General features: G+C 38.5%; 1 protein-coding gene across 1 annotated transcript; it reads left to right on the forward strand.

The window, feature by feature from the left end:
• The first annotated feature begins 927 nt into the window (after positions 1-927).
• OTOL1 (otolin 1) lies at positions 928-25,235 on the forward strand. The gene is made up of 6 exons (XM_032225705.1): positions 928-1,441; positions 3,899-4,747; positions 18,720-19,088; positions 22,300-22,389; positions 23,081-23,152; positions 24,337-25,235. Exons 1-6 carry the CDS (start codon positions 928-930, stop codon positions 25,233-25,235), a joined length of 2,793 nt encoding a protein of 930 aa, XP_032081596.1.
• The last annotated feature ends 2,253 nt before the right edge of the window (positions 25,236-27,488 follow it).

The raw sequence follows: 27,488 nt of genomic DNA on the forward strand, positions 1-27,488 counted from the left end.
AACTTGAGGTACAAGTGATCTCAGTGATGAGAAGCCCCATATCCACATCTGCTGGTGTGTCAGTTATGACTCCGCATACTGATTTTAGTAATTCATGTCTAATAAACTCTCAATTCTTACAATGTACTCTAAATGGAGTTGTATTTTGTTTGAAAGGCGTGATTCTTGTTACACTTCACAATAATGTTGCTGTATAAATTAACAGGGGTTCCAGAGGCCTCTTGGTCCCAAAGCAAATCTCTCAATTGCCTCCTTCCCAATATTAGTCATCAAGAGTTGATGGCTGTATTTGAGAGAGCAGACTTGTTCTGGTTTTGTATATGTACAAGTGGTTCTTGGGGGCAGAAGGACAGCAGAAATGCAGCCTAGGATGGTCTCGGAATGGCGAAGCAGTACTACTAGGAAGCTACTGGCTTGAAAAAACATGATGATCAATAGATATCTGGAAAGAGAGTTTCTTTGTATACCCAAGGGTCCATATTGCACCCAGGTCTTCTGCCTGTGGTTCTGCCCTATTCTCATGCCATTCTGGCAATTGCCTAGGCCTCTCTAAGGGAGCATGGTTTCTTTGCAGCAAACAATGGCCAGAATTGAATTCTGAAGGCTTGGCTGGAGCCCCTGGCTGCATCCCTCCCTTGACTGTGTGTGATCTTCATGGCTGTGGAAGACAGTGATGATTTCAGCTCTAAGCTTGACACATTGATATTTTTCTATCATGAGTTTTCTTAGCCCAAAGCGACTGTGCTTCATGCACTTCTATGAATCAGCATTGCTCAAAATCCCTGGTTGTTTTTTTTTTTGCAACTTAGTTAATTCACACACACAAACAACCTTCGCTGCAGCTTTTCTATTTTTGCAATTCCAGGCATGCTGTCCTTCCTTCTGATTCAAATTTTGCTGTCTATCGTTTCTTGGGGTCTTGTGAGTATGACAGCCATCCTGAGCTTTTCTCCCTACCAGCTGTTCACAATGGAGTCACTCAACGGCATGATTGAAACCGAAGCTCCTAAACAAGCCTTCACTGTTCCCTCTGGTCAGGACCCAGAGAGAAATGAAATTGAGCCAGTCACAGATGGTGGGAGTCAAGCAAGTTCCCAGATTGTCATAACATCACTGGCAACCTCTTCCTTTAACGGAGCGGGTGGTGGGGTAAATAAGAACCTTCCAGAACCAGCAGCCACGACTGCCGGATCCAAACAACAGATGGCTTTCAAGCTGTTCACAGCTGCAAACACGGGACAGGCCTTTCCTGGAAAAGGTGATTCTGGAGATGAGAACAGTGGTAGTACACGCATGCCATTTGCTGGAACTAACAAAGGCATTACATTTGATGGCTTCTTAGCTCTTGCTGTCTTAGATACACCAAAGGGAAATGGCAGTGACCCAGAGAAGCCCTGCTTTTGTAAAATTCCAGGAGCAGAAGGACAAAAGAGAGATCAAGGTAACAAATTTAAAAAGCAGGTAATTTTATCACTTAATGCCTTCGGGGTTTTTTGAAAACAACTTCTTTTTTTTTTTTTAAAATGAAGACCATTCATTGATTTCCCTAATTAAAAACAACCGGATCAGTATCATACTGAAAATCCTCCAAATCCAAATTCTCTGGGCAATGAAGTAAAAAGATATCCAGGAATGGTAAATGAACAAATTGTGTTCCTTGCGGTGGGCAAATCACCAGGGTTCAAAACTCTGAATCTGTGCTAATGTCTACTAATCTGTGGGTTGCGTTTATCCTCTTGTGCGCAGCTCTTGGATCACATGTCTGACCCACAGCACTGTGGGATAATTCTCATAATCCGTTAGTGCTTTGGTTATATATTGTTTGCAACAATATATAAAAAAATCCAACATTCTGTTTACCCCAGGATCTATCTGCAAACACAGCTTGATTTGGCTTGAAGTAACTATAGTCTCAGGCAATCAAAAGTAAATACATTTTGAATGTATTCTGGGAAGCCATGGGATTCCTTAGAAGTTTAGCAGGAATAAACTGAGAAGATAAGAAATTGTTCCCTAAAATGTTCAGAAATTATAATGTTGGATATTGAGGACAATTATGAGATCTAACAAAACTGGTCAGTTATGAATTATTTATGTTCACAATGTCAAACATACCCTCAAATTCTCAGTATGGCCACACAAGAAATCCTGGGCAGATAAAGCTAGCAAAGTTTTAAAAAAACTGACAGAAATAATATGATAAACAAAATGAAAGCATCTCTACCCTCCCCAGATTAAATCAAATTTGATTTTGAGAGGATCATCTACTGTTTGCCGATTTACATACATTGCTCTTGAAATTCAAATAGTGAACTTTGTATAGTATTTAAAACTTTATAATAAAATAAGGTGAGATGACCTAAGTAAACTAGCTGGGCTGCATGTTTTCCCCTAAACTGATGCTTTTCAGATGTCATGGATTTCACATTCAAAATTTCCAGTGATTATGGCCAACAGCTGGTACAATTTATTGCACTGAATGGATTCTAACAAAGAAGTATTTTGATGTTTCCATAGGTTCAGAGGTAAAAACATTCAAAAAGACTAAAGTGAAGAGTATAGAACCAAATAATCAATGCAACCCAAATGCATGGCTGACTTCCCATTATCTTCTTTTGACAATTTACATTCCAGATGGCTAGTTGCTGTTGGCAGAAGATGGAGAAATACTGGAACATCATTAGAAAAATCTGCTGGGTACTGTGGAGTAATATTCCATTTTACCATAATCATTATTTCGTTTCCCTTTGGAGTAAGAAGTGTCATGCACAGTGCAGAAAGAATGTAAAGAAAGGAAAGAAGATAAGGAAAAGGAAAGGAAGCATAATCAATCTACTTTTGAGCCATACTTTTCATTATTTCCTTCTTTACTTTTCTGTCCATTTTTGTTTCTACCACTTAATGATTTAGAGATTACCTTTGTACTTTAGGTATCTCACCTTTTCCTTTTAAAAATCTTATTTCATCAATTCCGCCCAACTGTGACATTAATTTTTTTTAATCCTGCCTTTATTATTTTTATAAATAATTCAAGGCAGTGAACTCCTGCTCTATTTTCCCCACAGTAATTATCCTGTGAGTTGAGGTGGTGAGGTGAGGGGAAGGAAGGGGAGGGAGGGAGAGGGAGAGGGAGGGAAGCAGAGAGGGAGATAGATAGATAGATAGATAGATAGATAGAGAGAGAGAGAGAGAGAGAGAGACTGGCCCCAAATCATCAACCCTTCTTTAATGACTTAGGAAGGATTAGAAATCATCCTCTCTCACTTTCTAGCTTGTTGCTTTAACCACTAGTTAATTCTCAATATTCTTCTCTTTCCTCTAAGCTTATTCGTGTTTCCATCATGGAAGAATCAATTTTGCATCCCTTGCATACTTCAAACCAATCAAAAATGATAAGCATGGAAAGATTTGACCAGATAACTTGTTTGATCTTCCTAATACAGAATTCAGTAGAATTTTGAATATAAGTAAACCAACATTAGCTTTCTTCTAGATTGTATTAGATCTTGGTGTTTCCACACTGTTTGCCATTGAATTTCTCTTCCCCCAAAAATCCCCCAAAATATTTTAGGAATGTCACCATTTTCCTTATGGTCAAAAGGTTAATAGCTCATATAGTCTCATAATTTCTGTGAAATGGAATAGCTTTGCTCTTTGCTGCCGTTATGCATATGGTAGGATTGGTCCTATCAACAGTGACATTTCTAGATAATTACTTCTGAGAAATTTATGCTATTCCTTTCTCTCCAAAGATGAAAGTGGCATATGCCATCCAGCCAGTACTATATACGTTAAAGTAGCCTGATGAACTCTCTGTTTGATTTTTTCCATCCTTGATTAAGTTATTTCTTTCAATGTCTTTGATAATGGATGAATGTGTTCTTGTCTTTGGTTCTAGATATTGCAACACTAGATAGAAGAAAAGGACAACTACAACATTTGACAGGCGTTGGACAAGAGCTAATGGCAGAAAGGGGGGATTCCAGTTCCAAATTACTTAATGGTCAGACAGAAGTACATGATTGGTCTAATAATTCTCCTTGTCAAAGAGGTGAGAAAGGCAAGGTTGGAGATCGTGGCCCCAGAGGCTTTCAGGGGCTGAAAGGAGACAAAGGAGAAAATGGCGAATTGGGTTCAAAAGGTGACCTTGGACTGAAAGGGAATCCTGGAGAGAAAGGAGAAAGAGGTCTTATGGGTAGAAAAGGAGCAAAAGGCTTAGCAGGGTCACCGGGATCTCAAGGGCCTCTTGGTCTCAAAGGCGATCCAGGAAGACAAGGAAAAACAGGTTCATCTGGAATCCAAGGAATGCCTGGTCTTCGAGGCCAAAAAGGAGAAAAAGGGCAAAAAGGGAACTGCAAAGCAGTTGAACCCACTGCATTTTCAGCTGGTCTTCAGAAAAGGAGAAGTTTCCCACTGCCAGGATCTCCAGTGAGATTTGATAAAGTTTTTCTGAATGAAAACGATGGGTTTCATGCAGAATCTGGCAGATTTACAGCCACCACTGGAGGTACCTATTATTTTAGTTATCATCTCAGCATTTCTAGCAAATCACTGAAGGCTGCACTTTTTCATAATGGCCAACAAATTCAACAAGTGTCTGGTGTAAGACAGTCCCCACGTGACATTAGTCAGGTCTCTGGGTCAATGTTGGTTCAACTTTCTGAAGATGATGAAATTTGGCTTCAAATTTTGAATGCCTCTCAAAATAGCCTAGTGGCTGATGAAAGTTCTGATTCAGTATTTTCAGGTTTTTTGCTATACCCTGATTAATAAAAGAAAGGAAACATTAATATTAATGGAAATACAATATCCATCACTTAAAGTTGGACCCAATGTCCAACTCAATAGATTTTAAATCAATAGACTTTGTGTCTCCAATTGCATTTATTCCTATTTATGATACTGATGGTATTTTCTCATTTTCCTCTATTTTCAAATGCATTCCTAAAATTGATTGTGCTAGTAGCAAGTTCTTATAATTAACTTAATATTTTTTTTAAAAAAAATCAAACCTGACTTTGTGGACACCAGGAATAATTTCCCATATATGTCTCCAAACAATGCACAACTAGTTTGTCATTACTTTCTTTGGGTTTTTTTAAATCTTAGTTTAGTTTACATGGCGGGTAGTTCTATACAACTGCTAACCAGGCCCTTAATGCTGTTTTCAAGTTCATACATGATTGGCCAGTGGCTACCACTAGAAACTCTAAAATAAAGTTATTGATACTGTATAGTACTGTACTAGATTTCTAGTTCTTCAATGTTCTAGTTCTTCAACTAAATGATAAATCTTTTAGTTTTTAATTGACAACAGCTTTATAGACATTTTAATGGACAAGAGTTTAATAGCCTAAAGTTTTCTGATTAGCCTATAGTCTCTATGCTTTGAAGAACAAGTAAAGAATCAATTAGTGGTCAGTGATTTAGACCAGAGTAAAAAAAAAGCAACCCAAGGTTCAAATATCCAGTTTTCCATATTATTCACCAGGCATCCTCAGTCTTGTTTCCATCTCTTAGCCTACTGTTTCTCACCAAAATGTTGTCAAAATAAAAGAGAAGAATTATGTATACCAGAGCTACTATGGGGAAATGGTTATAATGTATAAATAAAAAAAATGAAGATATTGATTTGCTTAAGAGTTAAATATGATTAGTTGTGATTTTGTTGAAAAATTCTAGGAAACATTTTTTTCTTTATTAAAAAAATCCAAAATATGACACTTCATTCTAATACCTTTCAAATTGTATGGGATCATGTACTCTAAGTTATCAAAATACTCATTAAAGATAGTTATTAATAAATGTATAATGGACATAATAATAAATGCAAAGAAACATAATGATATAAATGTGTTCCAATATATTAAATTTTCTGAATTTAAGATATTGTACTATCATTGCTACCTTTTTACTTGCAAATTCTTATTAAATAATTATGTCCAGTCTAAAGAAAAGAAAAACTAGGGGTGACATGATAGCAGTATTCCAGTATTTGAGAAATTTCCATAAAGAGGAGGAGATCAACTTATTTTCCAAAGGATCATAAGGAAGGACAAGAAACAGTGGATGGAAACTAATCAAGGAGAAAAGCAGCATGGAAGTAAGGAGAAACTTCCAAACAGTGAGAACAATTAACCAGTGTAAAAGCTTGCCTTCAGAAGTTGTAGGTGCTTCATCACTGGAGGTTTTAAAGAGGAGACTGGACAGTCACTTGTCTGAAATGATCTGAGTAGCGGGTTGGACTAGAAGACATCAGTCCCTTCCACATCTATTCTGATTTAACCATAATCTCCTACTCCCGCTTAAAAATATTTTCTTTTAGTCAAGCATCACAACCAATTTCATTTTTTAAAAGGAAACTGTGTCTTTTATACTTCCAAACTTTTTATAATGGTAAATATGGTTAATATGATACTGGCATATGTTTCTGTAGTCCCAGTCATTGGAAGAATGGGCAGTAATGGCTGTAGTCTTGGTATATAGACCATACTCTGTCAACTCGTGAAGCTTCCTTGACCTGCTCCCAAATTGCCATAGGCAGGGGAATGGGAAATCGTGCCTTGCAGCTGCACCAAAGAATTTACTTCTCAGTCATAACAAGATAAATTCTGGCTGAGCAAGTCAAGGCCATCTCCGTGGATACCAGCAATACCTGGAAGGGAGTGACTTATGCAGTCCACGAAATTACCTTGTTGGGGAATGTGACCAGGTAACACACTTTGGGGAGGAGGGGGAAACAGGGTTACAGGCAAGGTATGAAGGGGGTGAAGTCAGAGTTAGCTTCACCTAGTTAACGCTGACATGGTGCTCCTAATAAAAGACTCAATTTTTTATTGCCAGATTGCGTTAGGGCACTGGTTGGAACCCTGACAGAGTAGGTGGTAGGGTTGGGAAAGCGCTGTGTGCCCACTGCTTATATAAACCAAGGAAGGTTTTAATGCAACTGATGGAAAAACTGGTTCGAAATGGACTAAATGGATGGAATTCAGTTTCCTGATCATGTTAACTATATCTTTCTCTAGTACAGTTACTGTAGGTCACAGCAGATGCTGAATGAGGATTTGCTTCTGCCCAGGAGCTAGGAGACACAGTGAAGGAAAATCAAAGTCTCACAATGGCATAATCAGCTCCGTTATTACTTTGATTTGAAATAAATTGCAAAAATGGCAATTCAGCCCCAAAAACAATTCAGTGTCACGGTGTTGGGTAAATCTGGAACTGATTCAGGAAAAGAGTAAATGTACTCAAGGACTACAGATGAATAAATATGTGTTTGCTGATAAGAGAAAATAAATAAAGAATATTTCTAATTCTATTATTCTAGTTTTATTCATTATTCATTCTTATTCACTACTAAGAATTCTATTCTTATTCTTATTCTATTTTTATCAAATGTTCTGTAAGAAAAATAATGAAAATTCTTTAACCTGAATAGTGGTTCCAGCAAATATGCTGAAGTAGGTGACCTTTAAAATTGCACACAGGCCAAAACACAAATTCAGAGAACTAGGGCAGCAAAAATTAGAATAAGATTAAGATGACAACAAAACAGTTGGGTCATATATCAGGGACGAACGTTTTGATTGTTTTCCATCCAATAGTGTGAAAACAGATTGTCCCAAAGCTATGAGAGACAGTATGGTATAGTGATTGGAGAACTGGGTTATGATAATATAGGCATAGGTTTGACAACCAAAAATTCCTGCCTTTCAGTTTAATTGAAATTAACATTTCTAAAAAGATTATATAATGAGAACAAAGGAATCACATACCTATTCCTAAGCTCTGCTGAGGAAACGAAGAATAGACATATTAAAATGAATTGTAGCAATTTATGGCAATGTACATAAAATGTTTAGAATTTCCCAAAATTATGCCCTTTCCAGCTCTAGGTGAGTAATGGATAACATATTTGAATGCTGCCCACCCAGTAAAATAAAATGATGAAAATCTAAATGATGGGTCAAAATAATAGTTCCACTTCAACTTTTTTTCCTTTAGATTTCTATTTGAAAATAGTTATCACTCTGGTAACTTGTTTTCCCATGAATTTCTCCAGTTCTTCTTAAAACTGTCTAAGTTATTGACCATCACCACATCTGATGGCAATACATTCCATTTGATGTATTTTTGTCAATTGTTTTGGTCACATTTTTCAGCTTTAAAATGATTATTGCATTTTATGTGACAAAACATAAAGTGAATTCATGCATGAATAGATTAATGAAGTTGAAATGACCCAATTCCTGTGAATTACTTACCTGCATTATGTACTTAAGCCGAATAAGTAGAAATATGCACATCTTCCCTAGGGTAAACAGGAAATGTCTGGATTCATCAACTTTAGTATTTAATGGGAAGAAATAAAAAAATGTTACTATACTAAATTCAAGCCAGATAACTGGTCTTGTGAATGGTGGACAAATCATTAATTAAGATAGCAGCATCTGGGTGGCATTGTTTGGAATCTGAAGTTAAGCCAAGCCTAGTTCATACTCATATGACAAGCTATAAGGAAATCCAAGGGGTAAAAATATCCCAGAAAAAGGCAATGGAAAAATAACTATTTCCCAAGAAAACAGTAAGGATGTACTCATGAATTAACTAGGAACTGAATTCAAATTGATGGGTATTTTACTTTGTAAAATTTAGGATTACAGACATCAATATTCATGCAGTCACTGATTCTAAGTTCACATAGTCATTTCTTTCTAATCAAACGTATGCTATAGTGTTGTCATAGAGATAAGCTTGTGAAGAAAGATGCTGTAGAACACATGAAGATTTTTGAGGAAAAGTCATATCTAAATCTAACATGTTTTTTAAAGAATCACAATTGCTTATTTGAAATCCCCTCATCTCTCAAGTACCTGACCGAAGAAACCTATCAAATGACTCAGATCTGTGAAGGGCACTGAATTTACATTTTCTCCAATTTCAGTGTCACACTTTCTGAAAAAGTCACCAATCCCAGTTCTTCTTTGTTTTCTACATTCCCTCATTGGCCATTACTAAAGTAATAAAAGAAAAAAAAATAACCCACTACCCACTGAAGATTAAGACTGGGTACTCCAATGTGCTCTACAGAGTGACTATTCCTGATAAGAATATTCCTAAGGTAAGAAATAATGACCTTTTTTAAAAATTATTTTTTAAAATGAAAAAAATATTGGGTCTTCTGATGTTGCTGTCAATTGAAGCCAATTCACCAAAGCAACTATGCAAAAAAAACCCACTTGAATGATTGCAAAAAGATAATTTTCCATTTTTTTCTGGAAAAATTCAAGATGGAGGTTGTCAGAACGAAGTAAAAAATAAACAAACAACAATCCTGATAAATTTTGTGTTGAAGACAAACACAACAATGGCGTTCTCCAATCCCCTTTAATATCCATATTAAACCAGAATGAAAAAGAAATTTCTGAAGCTAAGCAAATATATATATGGGGAATATAATAATAGTTAGGCATTTTAATAAAATGTGTTTGTGAAGGATAGATGCTTAATATTTTATTTAGAATATTTTGGGCCATTTGTTTTCACTAAACACTTCAAGTGCAATGCAGTAAAAGTAATACAGTATTTTATACAGAATGTATCAAGGGACCGAGAAAAATAAACATGAGATGAAAAAATAGAAAACGGATCACTCCAGATATCAATGAGTTAGGAAGATAGGAAGCTGTTTATATCAACACCAGACATCTAACTTACTATTCTTTGCATTAATTTGTAGCAGTTAAATATCAAACAAGAGATCTTCCAGGTCCTACTTGGACATGCAGAGGAGATGTCGCTAAGAAAAGGAAGTAAAGGGAAGAAGCAGAAAGCAAGAATAATTTGTTCAATCTGAATGGAATGCATTCATTACAATTATATATCATTAATTTGAGCAGCTCTTCAGTTATAAAATCAAAGACTGAAATCCAGAATTTAATTCCAGATATATAGATTCAGTCACGCTTTTATTTTATTTTCAGCCCCTTGAATTATTTGCAAAAATAATAAGGGAAGGATATAAACAAAGAAATAAATAGTCTGCTTGCGTAGTTTTAAATTAAAATGTGGTCAGAATCCCATATGATTTTGAAATGTGGCAATACTTATTTTTTGAAGATGATAAAATAGTCATTTCTGTTTGTTATGGAGTTCCCATGTTTAGTAAGAGATATACATTCTAACTATCTGTAGATATTCATCTGGACAGATCTATTGCCATAAATATTCATCTCTAAGGTTTTAGAATTCCTTATTGGCCAAGTGTGATTGGACACACAACGAATTTGTCTTTGGTGCATATGCTCTCAGTGTACATAAAAAGACAATATACAGACATCAAGAATCATAAGATACAACACTTAATGATAGTCATAGGGTACAAATAAGCAATCAGAAACAATCAATATCAATATAAATCATAAGGATACAAGCAACAAAGTTACAGTTCTGCAGTCATAAGTGGGAGGAGATGGTTGATAGGAACGATGAGAAGACTAATAGTAATAGTAATGCAGCCTGAGTGAATGGTTTGACATGGGTGAGGGAATTATTTGTTTAGCAAAGTGATGGCATTTGGGAAAAAACTTGTGTCTAGTTGTCTAGTTGTTCTTATGTCTAGTTGTCTTGGTGTGCAGTTCTCTATAGCGTCATTTTGAGAGTAGGAGTTGAAACAATTTATGTCCAGGATGTGAGGGGTCTGTAAATATTTCACTGGCCTCTTTTTGACTCATGCAGTGTACAGTCCTCAATGAAAGGCAGGTTGGCAGTAAATGTTTTTTTCTGCAGTTCTGATTATCCTCTGAAGCCTGTGTCTGTCTTGTTGGGTTGCAGAACCAAATAGATAGTTATACAGGTGCAAATGACAGACTCAATAATTCCTCTGTATCAGCAGATCCTTCGGCAGTTTGAGCTTCCTGAGTTGGCCCAGAAAGAACATCATTTTTTGATGACGTTTTTGATGTTAGGTGTTCATTTTAGGTCTTGAGATATGATAGAACCTAAACATTTGAAGGTCTCTACTGTTGATACTTTGTTGTCTAGTATTGTAAGAGGTGGTAGTGTTGGTAGATAGTAGGGTTTCTCCTAAAGTGTAGACCATCATTTCTACAGTTTTGAGTGTGTTCAGTTTCAGATTGTTCCGATTACACCATGAAGCTAGTTGCTCAACCTCCCATCTGTATGCGGTTTCATTGTTGTTTCAAATGAGACCAATCACTGTTGTATCATCTGCAAACTTCAATAGTTTAACAGATGGAACGTTTGAGATGCAGTCATTGATATATATATAGAAAAGAGAAGTGGAGAGAGCACACAGCCCTGGGGGCTTCTGTGCTAATTGTACAGGTATTTGATGTGATTTTTCATAGCTTTAGTTATGATATTATCCCATTGGTTTCAGAAAGTACATGTGGCAGGCCGCCTTTGATAAAGGACATTCCAATATCTTTGGTTGAAAGAGCTCACATGCTGGTACATAGACCAATTTTTGGACTCAGAATAAGTTAGCTTCATATTTACAAAGTTTTGAATGGAAGCATTAAGGGTTACAATTTATTAAAAACCACAAAATGCTGGAAGCTCAGGTAAATTCTGTAATTCTACAAAATCTAGGTAGAATTTGTAATTCTTCAGAATGGAGTTTTAAAGTAAAAGAATGTTGCTTTGAGAGTAATAGAGAAATTTTCCTGGTATTGACACTCCCAAAAATTCTAAATAGACAGTTTTTGACAGAGATTGTGGGAGTTGTTGCCCAATGCATCAGGAAGGTATCTTCTCTAGGATTGATACCATTGAATAGAGGATTCAATATAAATATAAAGTATACATTTGCTGTTGTTAGTTGTGAAGTCATCGCGATCCCATGGACAACGCTCCTCCAGGCCTTAAAGTATACATATTAGTATATAAAGCAATCTATTTCATAAAGGAAATCAATGAAACAAATTGTAGATCTTCTCTGGAAAAGCTGTTCATTATGAATAGAGGAAGGTATCCTGTACTCCATCTGGCTGCTGATTATCTAATTACAAGTTCTAACTTTGACTGGCAATGGCTTTCCAAGCAAGTTCCTGTTTGTTGAACGAGCATTACTACTGAAAGTCTATGGCTGTGTGGGAGCTGTGGAAATTGCATCAATGCCCTCATTCAGCTAATAGTATAGATGTGTGCATGATTAAGAACAATTTATGTTTTTAATCATAAATACATATTGATCTTATATGAATGGGATAAATCATGCTTAGCCATCATGTAATAAGCTGCACAATTAAATACTGATGCTATAAAACAACAGCCAAGTAAGGATACAGAGATGCTCTTTCCCAAAAATATCACTTCATTTACAGCAAGGTTTATTTATTTATTTATTTATATTTATTTATTTATTTATTTATTTATTTATTTATTTATTTATTTAGTCAAACATGTACGAGGTAACAGGTAGAAGTATAAACATGGACATGAACACAGGTAATGGGTACAAATAAATGGGGACAGTAGGACAGGGATGGTAGGCATGCTGGTGCGCTTATGCATGCAGACCTCTTAGGAATGGGGTGAAGTCCACGCTAGATAGTTTAAGGTTAAAGTTATGGGGGTTTGAGGATGTAACAACAGTGCCAGGTAGTATTTTCCAGGCATTGACCACTTTGTTGCTGAAGTCATATTTTCTGCAATCGAGTTTGGAGCGGTTTACTTTGAGTTTGTATCTATTATTTGCCTATTATTGCAGTTGCAGCTGAAATAGTCATTGACAGGTAGGACATGGTAGCAGACAATTTTGTGTATTACACTTAGGTCAGACTGTAGGGAACATAGTTCTAGGTTGTCCAAGCCCAAAATTTCAAGCCTGGAGGCATAAGGTATTCTATTGTGAGCAGAGAAGTAGAGTGCTCTTCTCATGAAATACCTCTGGATTCGCTCAATTCTAGGAATGTCTGATATACAGTGTGGATTCCAGGCAGACGAACTGTATATGTCTCAAACTATGTGGCATATGTCCCTTGGGAAAGTGAAGAGCCAGGCCAGGGGAAGTGTGAAATGTTTTAATTTTTATATGTCTTTGTTATAAACTTCTTTTCATAAAGTACTGTCAGTGCTTTAAGCTTCTCCTTTCCCACTGTTAATCATGTATTGCCACTCCTGCTGCTCAGTTCTGTTTACCAGAGGTTAAACTTTGGCAAACACAAGTCTATCCGAAGTTTCCTTCCTGAGTGTTTCTATTGGTGTTCTGCTTCAGTAAAGCCCACAGGCCATTACCTTGCTAATTGTTTGAGTTATGGAACTCTTACAATGCAACAGATTGTCTATAGTTGTTTGGAGTAGAACATACCAGAGCAGACCTGAATAGGAGACTGACCACATAACCCTTCACATCTTGTTTGAACCCACTGACAGCGTCTTTGAAACAACCTCTCTCTTGTTTGTCTCTTGGCTGGCCTTAAGGCTGGAGATCCTGAGGTTGGTGTCTTATTATCAGGGTGTTGTTTTTTTTGGCAACACAGATCTCTTACCCTGTTGGTGTACTCTCTGTACTCTCTGAAGGAACTAGTCATACCTCCGTCTCCCTCTGATGATAGCGAAGTAAAAATGACTGTTTTGCTCCTAAATTCAAATACATTAAAAACACCCGCACGCAAAGACATTCCCCGCCCCCCAAGATAACAGCACCAGAAAAGAACAGAATTAGTGATATGTTATTTAGGCAAATCATGTAGCACTGGATCCAAATATAGTCAGGCTACTATTGCCCTGCAGCAAAAGCTTCCGATTGCTTTCAGTCATACTATATTTGAATCAAATGGAAATTCACTAATGGTATTCTGCAGTTTTATAAATGTGAGGAGATGGTCACTACTACTTGGACACTGAGCTTTACATACTGTGATTTAAACACTCAAGCAGAATGGTTACCTTTTTCTCCTTCTCTTTGCTTTTGTATAATTCTCCCTTTCCCCTTGGCTGATCTCTGTCTCGTTTTACATCCCCCCCCACTCTCTTTCTTTTCAGTTCTTCTAATTTTTGTGAACCTCTTCTTCTTCGTGTGGTTATGTGAGAAAGATAATCATTTGTCTATGGGAGAAGCTGAGTATTATGTAGGATTTTTATATGTGCTTGAAATCCCCCCCCCCTAATTTTCCCTTTTGGGAAGATTGTCTTAACAACTTTAAGTTCCTTCCTTCCTTCCTTCCTTCCCTCCCTCCTTCCTTCCTTCCTTCCTTCCTTCCTGTGTCCCAAGGTCATGTGATCACCGTTTGCAACCTTTTGACAAGCAAAATCAATGGGGAAGACAGACTCACTTAACTATGTTACTAACTTATCAACTGCAATGATTCACTTAACAACTATGGCAAGAAAGGTCATAAAATGAAGCTAAACTCACTTAATAAATGTTTCACTTAACAACAGACATTTGGGGATTAATTGTGGTCGTAAGTCAAGAACTACCTGTAATATGAAGACGTCATCTGTACATAGGACAGTATAGATATAAGACTCCATCTTTCTGACAACAGGAGCAGTGGACATCATCCCCTCCCATACAGTTCAAATTCATTTTCACTGATAACGCGAGTGGCTTCAAATGGACATTTTGACTACATTTGGAGTATATAGCTAGGCTGCTTAAGGCAGCTCAAGCAGGGGTGAAATCCACTTACCTTTGCTACCGGTTCGGTAGCAATGTGAGTATGCGCGCACGCATGCATTTGTGCCACCTCTACGCATGCACAGAACTTCCTGTGCATGCGCAGAGCGTCAAAAATGGATGTGATGATGTTTGGGTGGATGGGGGGAGCCTGCTACCAAGTGCCTGCAAAGGTAAGCGAACAGCAAGGAGAAGGGAATCAGCTCTGCCACGTGATTTAGATTATAAATTGCGAGTTACAGCTGATCGTTGGAAAATTCATTTTCATTTCATTTTTTTTACTACCAGTTCACGCAAACCAGTAGCATTTTTACTACCAGTTCAGGCGAACCGGTCTGAATTGGTAGCATTTCACCCCTGAGCTCAAGGCAGAATGAATTTGGAAGCCTCCGAAAGAAAGATTTAAAACAAAGCATGCATTTCTTCTCTAGATTGTTCCAGATGGAAGTGTACACTGCATTTCATTTGAATGAGGAGTCCCCAGTCACAGGTGCAGTGAAGCCAAATGAGTTTTACTAAATCTTTACTTTGGAAGTGATTTTGAAAGAAACATTCCCCAATGATATGTTGCCACCTAAATGTGTTGTCTATTGGCTGTGCAAAACTACATTTTGATACTTTGTTTTAGTTAACCAAGGGAAAGTCCTCTGGAAAGCTCATGAAGCAATATGCTAGTTATTTGATTTGGTCTCACAACACCTTTCTTGTAATAAGCAAATCTATATGAAATCTTATGAACATGCAGAATAAGTTATATAGTCCAAAGAAATGTCTTTCTATTGCATTGAGTTATAAGCATCTAAATTTGCTTTGTATTAAAACCTTTTAATGTGTGTAACTGCGCTTGACTTGATAGCCATTATGAAATCATCTCAGACTTATTTAGCTCTGTAGCGCTCTGAATGAACGACTTTGACATTTTTTTTCAGGCTCTTAAAATGTTCCTTTTCACTCAGGCTTATATAGCAGAAGAACAAGCTGCCACTCATCCATAAAGTTTTAAAAAGTTGTTATTAGTAATATTAAACAACATTTTCATCTCCAGTAGATAATGGTTGGATTTTTGTATTTGATCTTGCATAGGAGAAATATTTTCACTCTACTTTTGAGAAAAAACATTTGGACAGATTATTATATCATAGATGCCTTTTCTGAGATAAGATATGAAATGGTTTCCTTGCAAAAATCTGTGGATTTCTCCATCCAGTTTTAATCTTAAAGCAAAGATATGGAAAGTCTGTTTGAGATCCATGATACAGAAGAATATTGTTTTGATAAAAGTGTCCATTTAGCTGTCCCTAAAAGTGTCCCAAGGGACACAATGGCTCAATGGCTAAGACGCTGAGCTTGTCGATCAGAAAAGTCAGCAGTTTGGCGGTTTGAATCCCTAGCACCACATAATGGAGTGAGCTCCTGTTACTTGTCCGAGCTTCTGCCAACCTAGCATGTAAAAATGCAAGTAGAAAAAATAGGAATCACCTTTGGTGGGAAGTAACAGTGTTTAGTCATGCCATCAGTCCATGACCATGGAGATGTTTTCGGACAGTGCTAGCTCTTTGGCTTTGAAATGGAGATGAGAACCACCTCCTAGAGTCAATTTCAATTTCAATTTAATAATATTTGTATACCGCCCACTCCGACTCTGGGCGGCTTACAGGCAAGATAAAAAGCATTAAAAAATTTAAGGTAAAAGATACAATTATTAAAATTACACACCATCCATTCTGTCTAAGTGGGGCTGGATATTGATCAACAGCCCCAGGCCTGCCGGAACAGCCAGGTCTTGGTGGCTTTACGGAAGGCCGGGAGAGTGGTAAGGGTCCAGATCTCCATGAGTAGATCGTTCCACAGGGCCGGCGCAGCTACAGAGAAGGCCCTCCCCCGGGGAGCCGCCAGCCGGCATTTTCTGGTCGACGGCACCCGGAGGATGCCCAACCTGTGCGATCTTATTGGTCGTTGGGAGGTAAGTGGCAGGAAGCGGTCTCTCAGGTAGCCAGTTGAGAATGACAAGCTCATCTGTAAGAGGGGTACCTTTACTTTTATGACTGTGTTGGTATAGGAATTGATATAGGAATTCTTGTCACCAAAGAGGATCATCTAAGAGGATACATTATGAAGGGTAGTGAGTATTATTGCATCCACATCCCCAAATAGAATGGGATTTGAAGTCTTCCAACCTTCTCAAGCCATCCTTGCTTTTTTTTTTTTTTCTGCCTAGAGGGTCTGTTATCTTTTAGTGCTGGGGTCTCCAAACCTGACAACTTTAAGGCTTGTGGACTTCAATTCCCAGAAGTCCCCAGCCAGGACACGGGGAAGTCCACAAGACTTAAAGTTGTCAAGTTTGGAGACCCCTTAAAGTTTGGTTTTATGTAAGAATATACAGTCTTGTTACTCAAGACTACAACTAGTCTTTTCTGTGACATGGACAACTCACTTAAAGTTAGGTTTGCCTTATAAACTTACCTTGGGCATATTCTATACTAGTGTGATACAGATACAGACAAATCTATTAATGTCTACCGCCAAACCAATTTTCTCTTGTGGTCATTTGGCACTTATTCTCAGCCTGATTATGCTTCCTTACAATAATGATTTTCTATGCAATTATGGAGCTTGTGAAATAGATGTTTTGATTACATGGAGAGTCCAATCATATCTCAATGTATGAACACCACCATTCCATCGAATAGATAAAGGCCAGAGGTAAGAGTTGGTGACCGTTGGTTGATACCCCAAAATACAAGATTACACATCTTCAAGAGTAATCTCAGTTTCATTCATTTCACCATTTGCTGTACTGGTTCTATATTTTCTTTCCATATACAGGTGGTTCTCAACTTACAGCAGTTTATTTAGTGACTGTTTGAAGTTAAATAGCACTGAAAAAAAATGACCTACGACCATTTTTCACATTTACAATTGTTGCAGCATCCCTCTGGTCACGTGATCAGACTTTAGATGCTTGGCAACTGGCATTTTTTTTAATGCAGTTGTAGTGTCCCAGGGTCATGTGATTATCTCGTGTGAACTTCTGACAAGCAAAGTCAATGGGAAAGCCAGAGTCACTTAACAATTGTGTTTCTAACTTAACAACTGCGGTGATTCACTTAACAACTGTAGTGAGAAAGGTCATAAAATCAGGTAAAATTTAACAACTATTGCATTTAGCAACAGAAACAGCAACATAAATTTTGGAAGGATTAACACTTCTCTATTTCTTTCTGTTCAATAGTGAACATAAGTTTGACATGTAATATGGGTGTCAAAGGCAGTCCTGGATTTATTGCTCTGAGTGTGTCAAAAAGTTGTTAGGATTTTGATTCTTTGCTTTGAGGAAGACAAGTCCAATTGACAAAATGCCGCGGTAACAGCTGAAATGAGGGCGGCCCATAGACTGGGATTCTTATCAGAGGAAAAATGCACCAGGTTAAAAATAATGCTGAAAATGAAGTCAACATACTTGGTAGTTAGTGATTATGCTATTCATCACCTTATGGAAGAGTAATTCCATAAGAGCATGAAAAAGAAAGATGAGTAATCAAGTGAGATGTCAATACGGTGGTATTGTTTTAACTGTTTATAGCCATCTGCTTAAGTATGTGACATTATTAGAGATATATGAAGCATGTACCTAAAGAAGAGAACAGGTACAGTTTTAATTAGTTGGAATGGCTTGGCATACATCATTGGTGTAATATGAGTCCCTCCTAAATTTCATTCTAAGTTGGAAATTGGATATGCGGCATGTGTATCTTAGCTGGTTATTTCATCAAAAGATGTAAAAAATAAAGAATTTGAAAGACCGTACACACTAAAATGCAAATTAAAGACAAGAAAATTGGGGAATTGCCCCCATGCACAAAATGATTTTTATTGGAAATACACTTTCAGATTTAAATGAGATATTTTACCATAGCTTAGCTCGATTTTGCAGACCAGGGATGCTGACTTGTACATTGTAACAAAAAGAATCGCCCTTATTGCCCTTTCTTTTAATATTTTTCTTAACAACTTAAGAAGTAACTATAAATATTTACATTATGTTATACTGTTGCATTACTTGTTCCTACAGCTGCAAAAATGTGGTGTCTGATTTGGTCCTGCACCTTCCTATTAATGACAATTGCTGATCTTGCTATTGAGGGAAAAAGCACCCCATTTCCAAAGTTTACTAAAATAAAAGCTATTGAGATGGAAACCACCAAGAATCCAGATGCTTCTCATGAGGCCCCTACAGAAGACAGCCTCCTCACAGAAATACCTGAAAAGAACGACGTCACAACAGAATTGTCTACACCACACTATGCCTCCAGGACATCCACGACGCTCTTCCCATTTGAAAACTTTACTCTGGACTCTTCGGACTTCTTTTTTAACTGCTGTGATTGTTGTGCCTTATCTCCAGGGGAGAAAGGGGAACCTGGAGAAACAGGATTGCCAGGTAGAGAAAAGCAACCCAACCCAACCCAACCCAACCCAACCCAAACCTTTGCTACAGTCCTAAACCAGCATAAAAAGCAACTGTTTACTTGTGGAATTTCTCACTTTCAAGTTTAAAGATGTCCCTTTCAAATGTAGTAATGACCTACTAATTTAGATATGGTAAATTGGATAAGAGAAACAGATTGTTAGCAGCTGCTAGCCTTAGCGAGTGCACTAAAAGCATATTGCCTTAAATATCAGTTGATGGGAAGCAATGGTAGAAGTGGATGCTCAACTTTTGATTCATTGATGAACTTTCTTTCCGAATGCATCCTGATTGGTTATGATATCATCTAGAATGCTTGATTCGATTGGACACTGGTCTAATATAAAAATGTGCTATATTCAGGCCAAGCAAAGGTGTTTCATATCCAGCATAGGAGTCTTATCGCATGACTGTTTCTTAAAGCTGCTATGACTTTTTCTGAGCTTGCACGTAAGTCATGCATGCTCAGGACAATAGCAATAGCACTTAGACTTACTGTATATACTGCCTCATAGTGCTTTTGCGGCCCTCTCTAAGCATCAGCATATCCCCCCCGCCCAACAATCTGGGTCTTCATTTTACCCACCCTGGAAGGATGGAAGGCTGAGTCAACCTTGAGCCTGGCGAGATTAGATCTGCCAAATTGCAGGCGGCCAGAAGTCTGCAGAAGTAGCCTGCAGTACTGCACTTTAACCACTGTGCCACTGCGACTCTTTTCAATACTAGTTTGTGCGGCGTTGTTGCCACACTGGAGGGCCGCTCATGTGTCCTTGGCCGAATTGAAAGGAAAACACCAGGCAGAATTCCTTGGGATGAGCGAGCTTCAAATGAACATCGAAGGTCTCTTTTATTCGAAAAGTTAGTTACAGCGTCATCAAAAGAAGCGTATCAGAAGGCATATGATACAAGTAAACTAATGAAAAGTTCACAGCATTCTACAAATAAACCAATAGAAAATCACATCATGGCAAAGGGTGGGCAAAGGGGGAATAGAAAGTTACAACCTAGCAGAGGGAGGGGAGACGGGGAATCGAAAGTTACAAGCTGCATGGCATAGGGGGGGAGAAGGGGCAGGTGTGGGAGTAGCTGGCTCACATAGTTCATGAGGCTGCATAATGAGTCCTGACCGTTTAGGCCGGAAAGATGTTTCTGGTACGATGTTTCTCCATCCCTGTGTGTGTGTGTGTGTGTGTGTTTCAGGCAGGCAAAACCCTCCCTGCACACACACACACCTGGATGGATACCAACAAGTTTGAGTTTAAGGAGAGGTTATAGAAGAGCAAAAAGATGCAGCCTCCTACTCTATTACCACTCCTTAACTCAAACATATATTTTTTGAGCTACCATGGAAGTCCAAGTAAAAGACTCCATTCTTTTGGGAAGCTGCCAGAGACAGCCAGGATGTCCATGCAGAATCAGAAGGCCCTAAACTAGTATAAAATCAATCTTTATTTAGATTGGAAAAGCAGTCTGTTGTTAGGTTCTTTTCAAGGAAAATCTAAACCAACATGAATATGAAATACCATAATACATCTACAGGATTAGTAAGATATGGATCAACTGTCTTCTTTGGCAGCAGGTATAGGTATGAATCTGTTTTAGACCTCTGTGTAGGTTCTAGGATGGATGGTTGGAAGAAGCAGCATAACCAGAAGTGGTATTCAGCCAGTTCTGACAGGTTCTGGAGAACCGGAAGCGGAAATTTTGAGTAGTTCAGAGAACCAGCAAATAGGCTGGCCCTGCCTCCGCTGCCTCCCAGCCTTTCAGCTGATCTTCTTTTGTTGCCCTGAACAGGAGAACTAGAAAGCAGGTTAGTGTGGTGGGGAGGGAATGGGGATTTTGCAGTAACCTTTCCCTGTCACACCCACCAAGCCACGCCCACCAAACCACGCCATGCCCACCAAGCCACGCTCACAGAACCAGTAGAATTTTTTTTTTAATCCCACCACTGAGCATAACAGTGGATAAGGTGGGGGACTATTCAAAAACACAACAAAACTCACTTTGCAACTCTTTAATTTGAGCAGTTTTATCTATTTTTCATGGTGAAAAGCCTATCAGCTTTGAAAGTTTGTTGTTGATTTTCAACAACAGTAACACATAATAATTACTTTCAAAGGCAGCCTTCCTATTCTATAGGTAGCAAATAACAGTAGTAGTACAGGTAGTCCTTGACTTACAATCAAATGGAGCTCCAAATTTCTATTGCTAAGCCAGACAGTTGTTAAATGAATTTTGCCCCATTCTGAGACCTTTCTTGCCACCGCTGTTAAGTGAATCACTGTATTTGTCCATCTAGTAACATGGCTGTTAAGTGAATCTGGATTCCCCCTTCATTTTGCTTATCAGTAGTTCACAAAAGGCGATCCCATGACCCTGGGACAATGCAACTGTCCTAAATATGAACCAGTGGCCAAATGTATGAAGTTTGATCATGTGGGGCCATGGGGATGCTGCAATGGTCCTAAAGTGTGAAAAAGGGTGATGTAATTTTCTTCCACTGCTATTGTAACTTCAGATGATCACTAAATGAATGGCTGTAAGTCAAGGACTATCTGTAGTAATAACAATATAGAAAAAGAATTCCAAGACTTAGGATAGCTGTTAGGTAAGCTCCCCGTTGGGAGAGCGAGTGCATTCAGAGAAGCGTTGTGAGAGTTGTGTTGGAGAACACTCAAACCAGCATACAGAGACATTGCACTTTAAATAGGCTTTTACTTTCGTGGAAATAGAGGTATCAGAATCCATCAAACAGTCATACACGGATAAGACAGTCAGTCATCAATGTCTTTCAGTTAAGGGATAATCCAAATAACATAATTCATAATCATACAAACAGTCTGGTACTCAAAGTTTGCTAGCAGTTGCAAAACTTACAATAGTCACAGCACTTTCTAACAGCCAGCTTCCAAAACACTCAGATCAGATCAGCTCTGCATCTAACAAACAGAGAGCTAACAGTCATTCTGGCTCCCTCTTATGGCCAATTGAGGAAAACAGCCACCAATCACATTTTACAGTATAATTTAAAGAAACAGGTGCAACATTGCTATATGATTTATATATTGCCAACCCAACCGTTAGATTATATTCCTAACAATAGCAAAACTAAATAACAGTACTAAAGACATTGTGACATATGAATATTTTCAAATAATGTACTTTCCTTTTTTAAAAAAAATAGGACTTAAAGGAGAAGTAGGAGAAAAAGGCCGTTCCGGTGTACCAGGAACTCCTGGATTACAAGGATCAAAAGGATTCAAAGGAAACAAAGGTAAGAACAATATTAAAATTTTTAAAACAACCACCTGTTGTAGCCCACCAGCGGCCAGTGGAGCTAGTAGCAGAGTCAGACAATGGGGAGGTTGGGGAGGAACATGGCCAGTCCTGGGGGTTGAAGAAAGCTCAGATGAGGGTTCTGCATCAGAGGCAGAGAGGGAGTTAGACAGCAGTGAAGCAGAAGAACAGCTGGAGCCTGTTCCCAGTGCGCGCATGCACAGAGCTGCCAGAAGACAAGAACAACTAAGAAGCAGGGTCGACTTAAAAGTAAAGCTACCCTTGGCTCCTCTGACAGGAAACAAAAGAGGAACATCCTCTTTTGGGGTGATGGACCCATGCCATCAAAAGCTTTAAAGGTGATAACCAATACCTTGAATTGGATTCAGAAGCAAATTGGCAGCCATTATTTCTTGATTATTTTTCAAGAGCAGAAAGTTAAAATGAAGGTATATTTCCAAAATGTCCTATCTCTGCAAAACAAAGACCTATATGAGCTTTCTTGTAGTACCTCCTAGATGAGGGTGAGGATGATAAGGAGGAGGAAGTGGTAGCATTGAGGGGGCCCATTCAGAAGAACTCAACTTTTGTTTTGGGTTTGACTTTGAGAAATTATTTTTAAAAATGTCAGCCCTGAGATGGTGAATGTGCATTAACAGTTAATATATTTTTTTGGAACAATGTCATAGGAGATAAAGGAGAACATGGTGATCAAGGAGCAAATGGCACCCCAGGATATCCGGGCAGACCCGGAGACCCAGGTATGTTTCATAAAATCTGAGCAAAAACAAGGAAGTAAAGCAGTGGTGGGTTCTGGATTCCGGTGCAACTGGTATGGTGCAACGGGACCTGGTGTCCACCACATGAACATGTGTAGCATGCGTGCACACGTGCACAGCACGTGCATGCATATTTATCATCTGCGATGCTCCACGATACCTCTGTGATGCTCCAGCTGCTTGGTAGAGCATTGCATAGGCGCCGTATGTTCTGTCCGCGCGTGCGGAAGCCCTGAAGAGCTCAAATACAGGTAAAGATGGTGGGTGGTGGGCGGGCCCTCCAGATCACCATACCGGAATGATGTCCAGTGATCCTGGGATGCACTGGTACGCCAGTACCTCGGCGTACCAGTCGTAACCCACCACTGAAGTAAAGTATCTATGAGGTATGAGGTTCTCTTTCTTTGTGGCCCTAGGTTGGTCAATCTCTCCCTCTCTCTCTCCCTCCCCCCTCTCTCCCTCCCTCCCTCCCTCTCTCCTTCTCTCCCCTCTAAAATGAATTATCATAGCCATTTCCACATAAAGTGACTTATAACAGCTTTTTGAGACAGCATATTCTGATTAGAGTTATTTCAGCATAATGATGGCTGGCTGAGAGCCACTGGAAAGAAACCTACTTTTATTATCTTCAACTCTAAATGCCTTTGGAAAATTTTAATGAAGTACCATTATTATGAGATTATCCATTATCACTCTTATTATTATTATCAACACGATGGGTGGATAGTATTTTTCTCATAGGGCTGGGTATGTATTAATTACTTTAAAAAGGCCTTTTCTGTATTCTGGTGCTTGCCTGACATATGCACTTTAAATTTGCACAGAAATATGTCATATTTAAATGTATTCCAGGCAATTATTAAGACATTGGGCTCCTTCCCATATTGGAGGACTACCTGGCTCCAACACACACCCATTCCAACCAATAATTTCTTCACAGATATACTTGTATACTTGCATGCCTTATGCCCATATCTACATAGTATTCTTCTTCTACATGCTTTGTGAAAGGGACGGACTCTAGTCATTGTGGTGATGAGAAGGGGCAAATGCCATTTCTATAAGAATAAGGGACCTGGCAATTTAGAGCTGATGCATGAACTGGAGCCCACTGTTGCTTGATGTTTTTCCTTCTAACCTTTTCCTTCTGTCTTTAATACTTCTAGGAGAAGTTGGATTTAAAGGAGATAAAGGAAACCATGGCCTTCCTGGAGTCAAAGGACAAAAGGGCTCCAAGGGGGAAAATTGTGAGAATGGCACCAAAGGAGAGAAAGGAGACATGGGAGAACTGGGGTTACCAGGGGTTGATGGGGAAAATGGGGAAAAAGGAGAAAAGGGGGACATTGGTGAAAAGGGCTATTTGGGGGATCCAGGGGAAAAAGGAGAAAGAGGTGAGAAGGGTGACATTGGGCCAAAAGGAGAAAAGGGCATTAAAGGAGACATAGGAGTGGAAGGTGGGCATGGGGAGGATGGGCAAAAGGGAGAAAAAGGGGGACCTGGAATTAGGGGTGACAAAGGAGACCAAGGTCCAATTGGTTTGATGGGGCCTCCAGGGGTGAAAGGAAGTCTCGGTTTCAAAGGAACCCGAGGAGCTCCTGGTAAAAAAGGTGCAAGAGGCCCCAAAGGTCCAAAAGGGGAGACCCCAACTCTCCCCAGATCAGCATTTAGTGTTGGCCTATCCAAACCTTTCCCGCCCCCAAACCTGCCTATTAAGTTTGACAAGATACTGTACAACGACCAGGAACACTATAATCCATTGACAGGGAAATTTAATTGCAGCATTGCTGGGGCTTATATCTTCTCCTATCATATGACGATACGAGGACGTCCTGCCCGCATCAGTATTGTCTGTCAGAACAAGAAGATGATCAGAAGTCGGGAGACACTCTATGGCCAAGAGATAGACCAGGCTTCCTTCCTTACCATTCTGAAGTTAAATGTAGGGGACCAAGTATGGCTAGAAGTCACAAGGGATTGGAATGGGGTTTATGTTAGTGCTGAAGATGACAGCATATTTTCCGGCTTCCTTTTATATCCTGAGGAAATATTTGACACTCTGCTATAAGAAAAGCAGGTAGATATGAACCAAGTGCCAAGAAAGATTCTCCCTTCTGTCTTGTTTATCATAAAGAAACATATTTCACTACCCAACTCATGGTCTCAAGACATTAACTAATTGAAATGAATTAAAACAAGGGACATTTAATCTGAGCTAATTTGAACTGCTTTGTGGGAAACTGTTATAGAATTGCACTTGGGCAATGGACAGGAAAACATCTCCAGACAGATTTCATACTTCTATGGTCATTAGCTGATTAAAATTACACCGTGGTATGCATATAGTTTTGATAAAGATGATATTATTATAAAATAACAATAATACTCTTTTATCCAGAAGCACCTGCATTTAATAATGTTCTTAAAATATTTATTTCTATCAGTCACTCCAGTGAAATTAAGATTGTCAATACAAGATTTAATGGTAGCGTAATGGAATGAACATTTACAGTAGAAATTGAATCAGTTTATTAAAAGAAAGAATATATCTACTTTTCAAACTCTGTTTGCGTTTAAATAAATTGTATCCTGAGGGGTGGTATATAATAAAGTAAAACGACTGCTTGTATTTTTTCTTGTGTTAGTCATAGATATGAATCAAACCAATTAGGTGATTTGAAAAATAAATGTGTGGACAAGTCTGTAAAGATTTGGGAGGCCTGAATTATTTTTTCTTTATGTAAAATACCTTGTAATAAGTGTTGATAAAGCTTTAGACAGACCTGTTACATATAGTTTTGTCAAATTATTTTACTTCCTGGTTCATGTGAAAGATTGTTTTCCATGTCTATAAACTTTGAGTTGAAATATTAGCCAACATTTTTTTTGTTATTATGATTTTTCCTAATTTTATAACTTCTTCTGAAACCTCAGTGGTTTAATAAATATTGCTGCCCTATGTAGCTATGTACTTTGTCCCAAAGACAAAGTAACTAAGATGATAACTTACACATGATCGCTTGCTTACATATGATTGATTATCATACCAACATATTTCTCCAATGCTGTGTCACTTACATTTGCTTGACAATAAATTCCACCATTCTCAGAAAGCAGATGTCGAGCTCTTAGCCTCTCCAATATACTGGAATTGTTCTTTTTCCAAGCACAATTCTGGCTAACTATCTTTAGCAAGAGGCACTAAAATGAAAAAGGATGGAATTCCAAGAAGCCCAGCAATTGAACAATATCCTGGGTACAGCAATAGATCACCAACATATTGTAAGAAGCTGTCCTCATTTTCTTTTTTATTGTCTTTGTGTAAACTATCAGGTAATTCTGGTGGTCTGTTCACTGATAAGGATGAACCTTGCAGATGGCTGCCTGTAAAGCTGTCCCCTAAATCCTTATCAATGTGGGAACAGAGTTTACATCAGCAATAAATGGAAAAGAAAGTCTACTCCATTTAAATCCCTGATAAGAGCAAAATGCTCTTGGTGGTCAGCAGCAAGTACTTTTTATTTTTGTTAAGGACAGAGGGATTGAACTTACTACTACATATATAGTAAGCCATACTTGGAATATTGCATCTAGTTTTGGTCTCTATGACATAAAAAAAGGTGTTGAGACTCTAAAACAGGGGTATCAAACTCAAGGCCCATGGACCGGATCTGGCCTGCAGGGTGCTCAGATCTGGCCTGTGGATCTGGCCTGGAAACAGTGAAGAATTGGCCTGCGGTGCCTCTGCCAGTGAAAACAGAGATTGGGAGGCCCATGTTTGCTGGCAAAGGGTTGCGGGAGGCCACCACAGTCAAAAATGGACCTTGGCAAGGCCGTGCGTGGCCCTCCAAAGTTCCATTTTTGCTGGCGGAGCACTCAGGCCACCACAGGGACCCCTGACACCAGTGACATTGAGCTGGCCATGCCCACGCTGACCATGCCCACCCCGGCTCCCCAGAGGCCAAAGGCAACCCTGATGCAGCCCTCAATGAAATCGAGTTTGACACCTCTGCTCTAGAAAGAGAGCAGAGAAGTGCAACAAAGATTATTAGGGACCAGAACTTCTCTTATTGGGACTTATGGATAGAAAATACTATCCATAAGAAAGGCTGATTTTATATATGGTAAGTGAATTTTTCTACAATTATAATATGTGCAAAAATGGAAAAAATTGAAATACCTACAATGGAAGAATAGGTTGTGAAGATGGCATTGTTAGCAGAGTTGGCAAAACTTTTTTTATAGATGTTTTGCTGAAAATGGAAAAAAGTGAAATAGTAATTTCTAATTTTGATGCTGGCATTAAATAAGAGGATAAAGG

The sequence above is a fragment of the Thamnophis elegans genome, chromosome 10 (genome assembly GCF_009769535.1).
Source record: "Thamnophis elegans isolate rThaEle1 chromosome 10, rThaEle1.pri, whole genome shotgun sequence".
NCBI classification, from domain to species: Eukaryota; Metazoa; Chordata; class Lepidosauria; order Squamata; family Colubridae; genus Thamnophis; species Thamnophis elegans.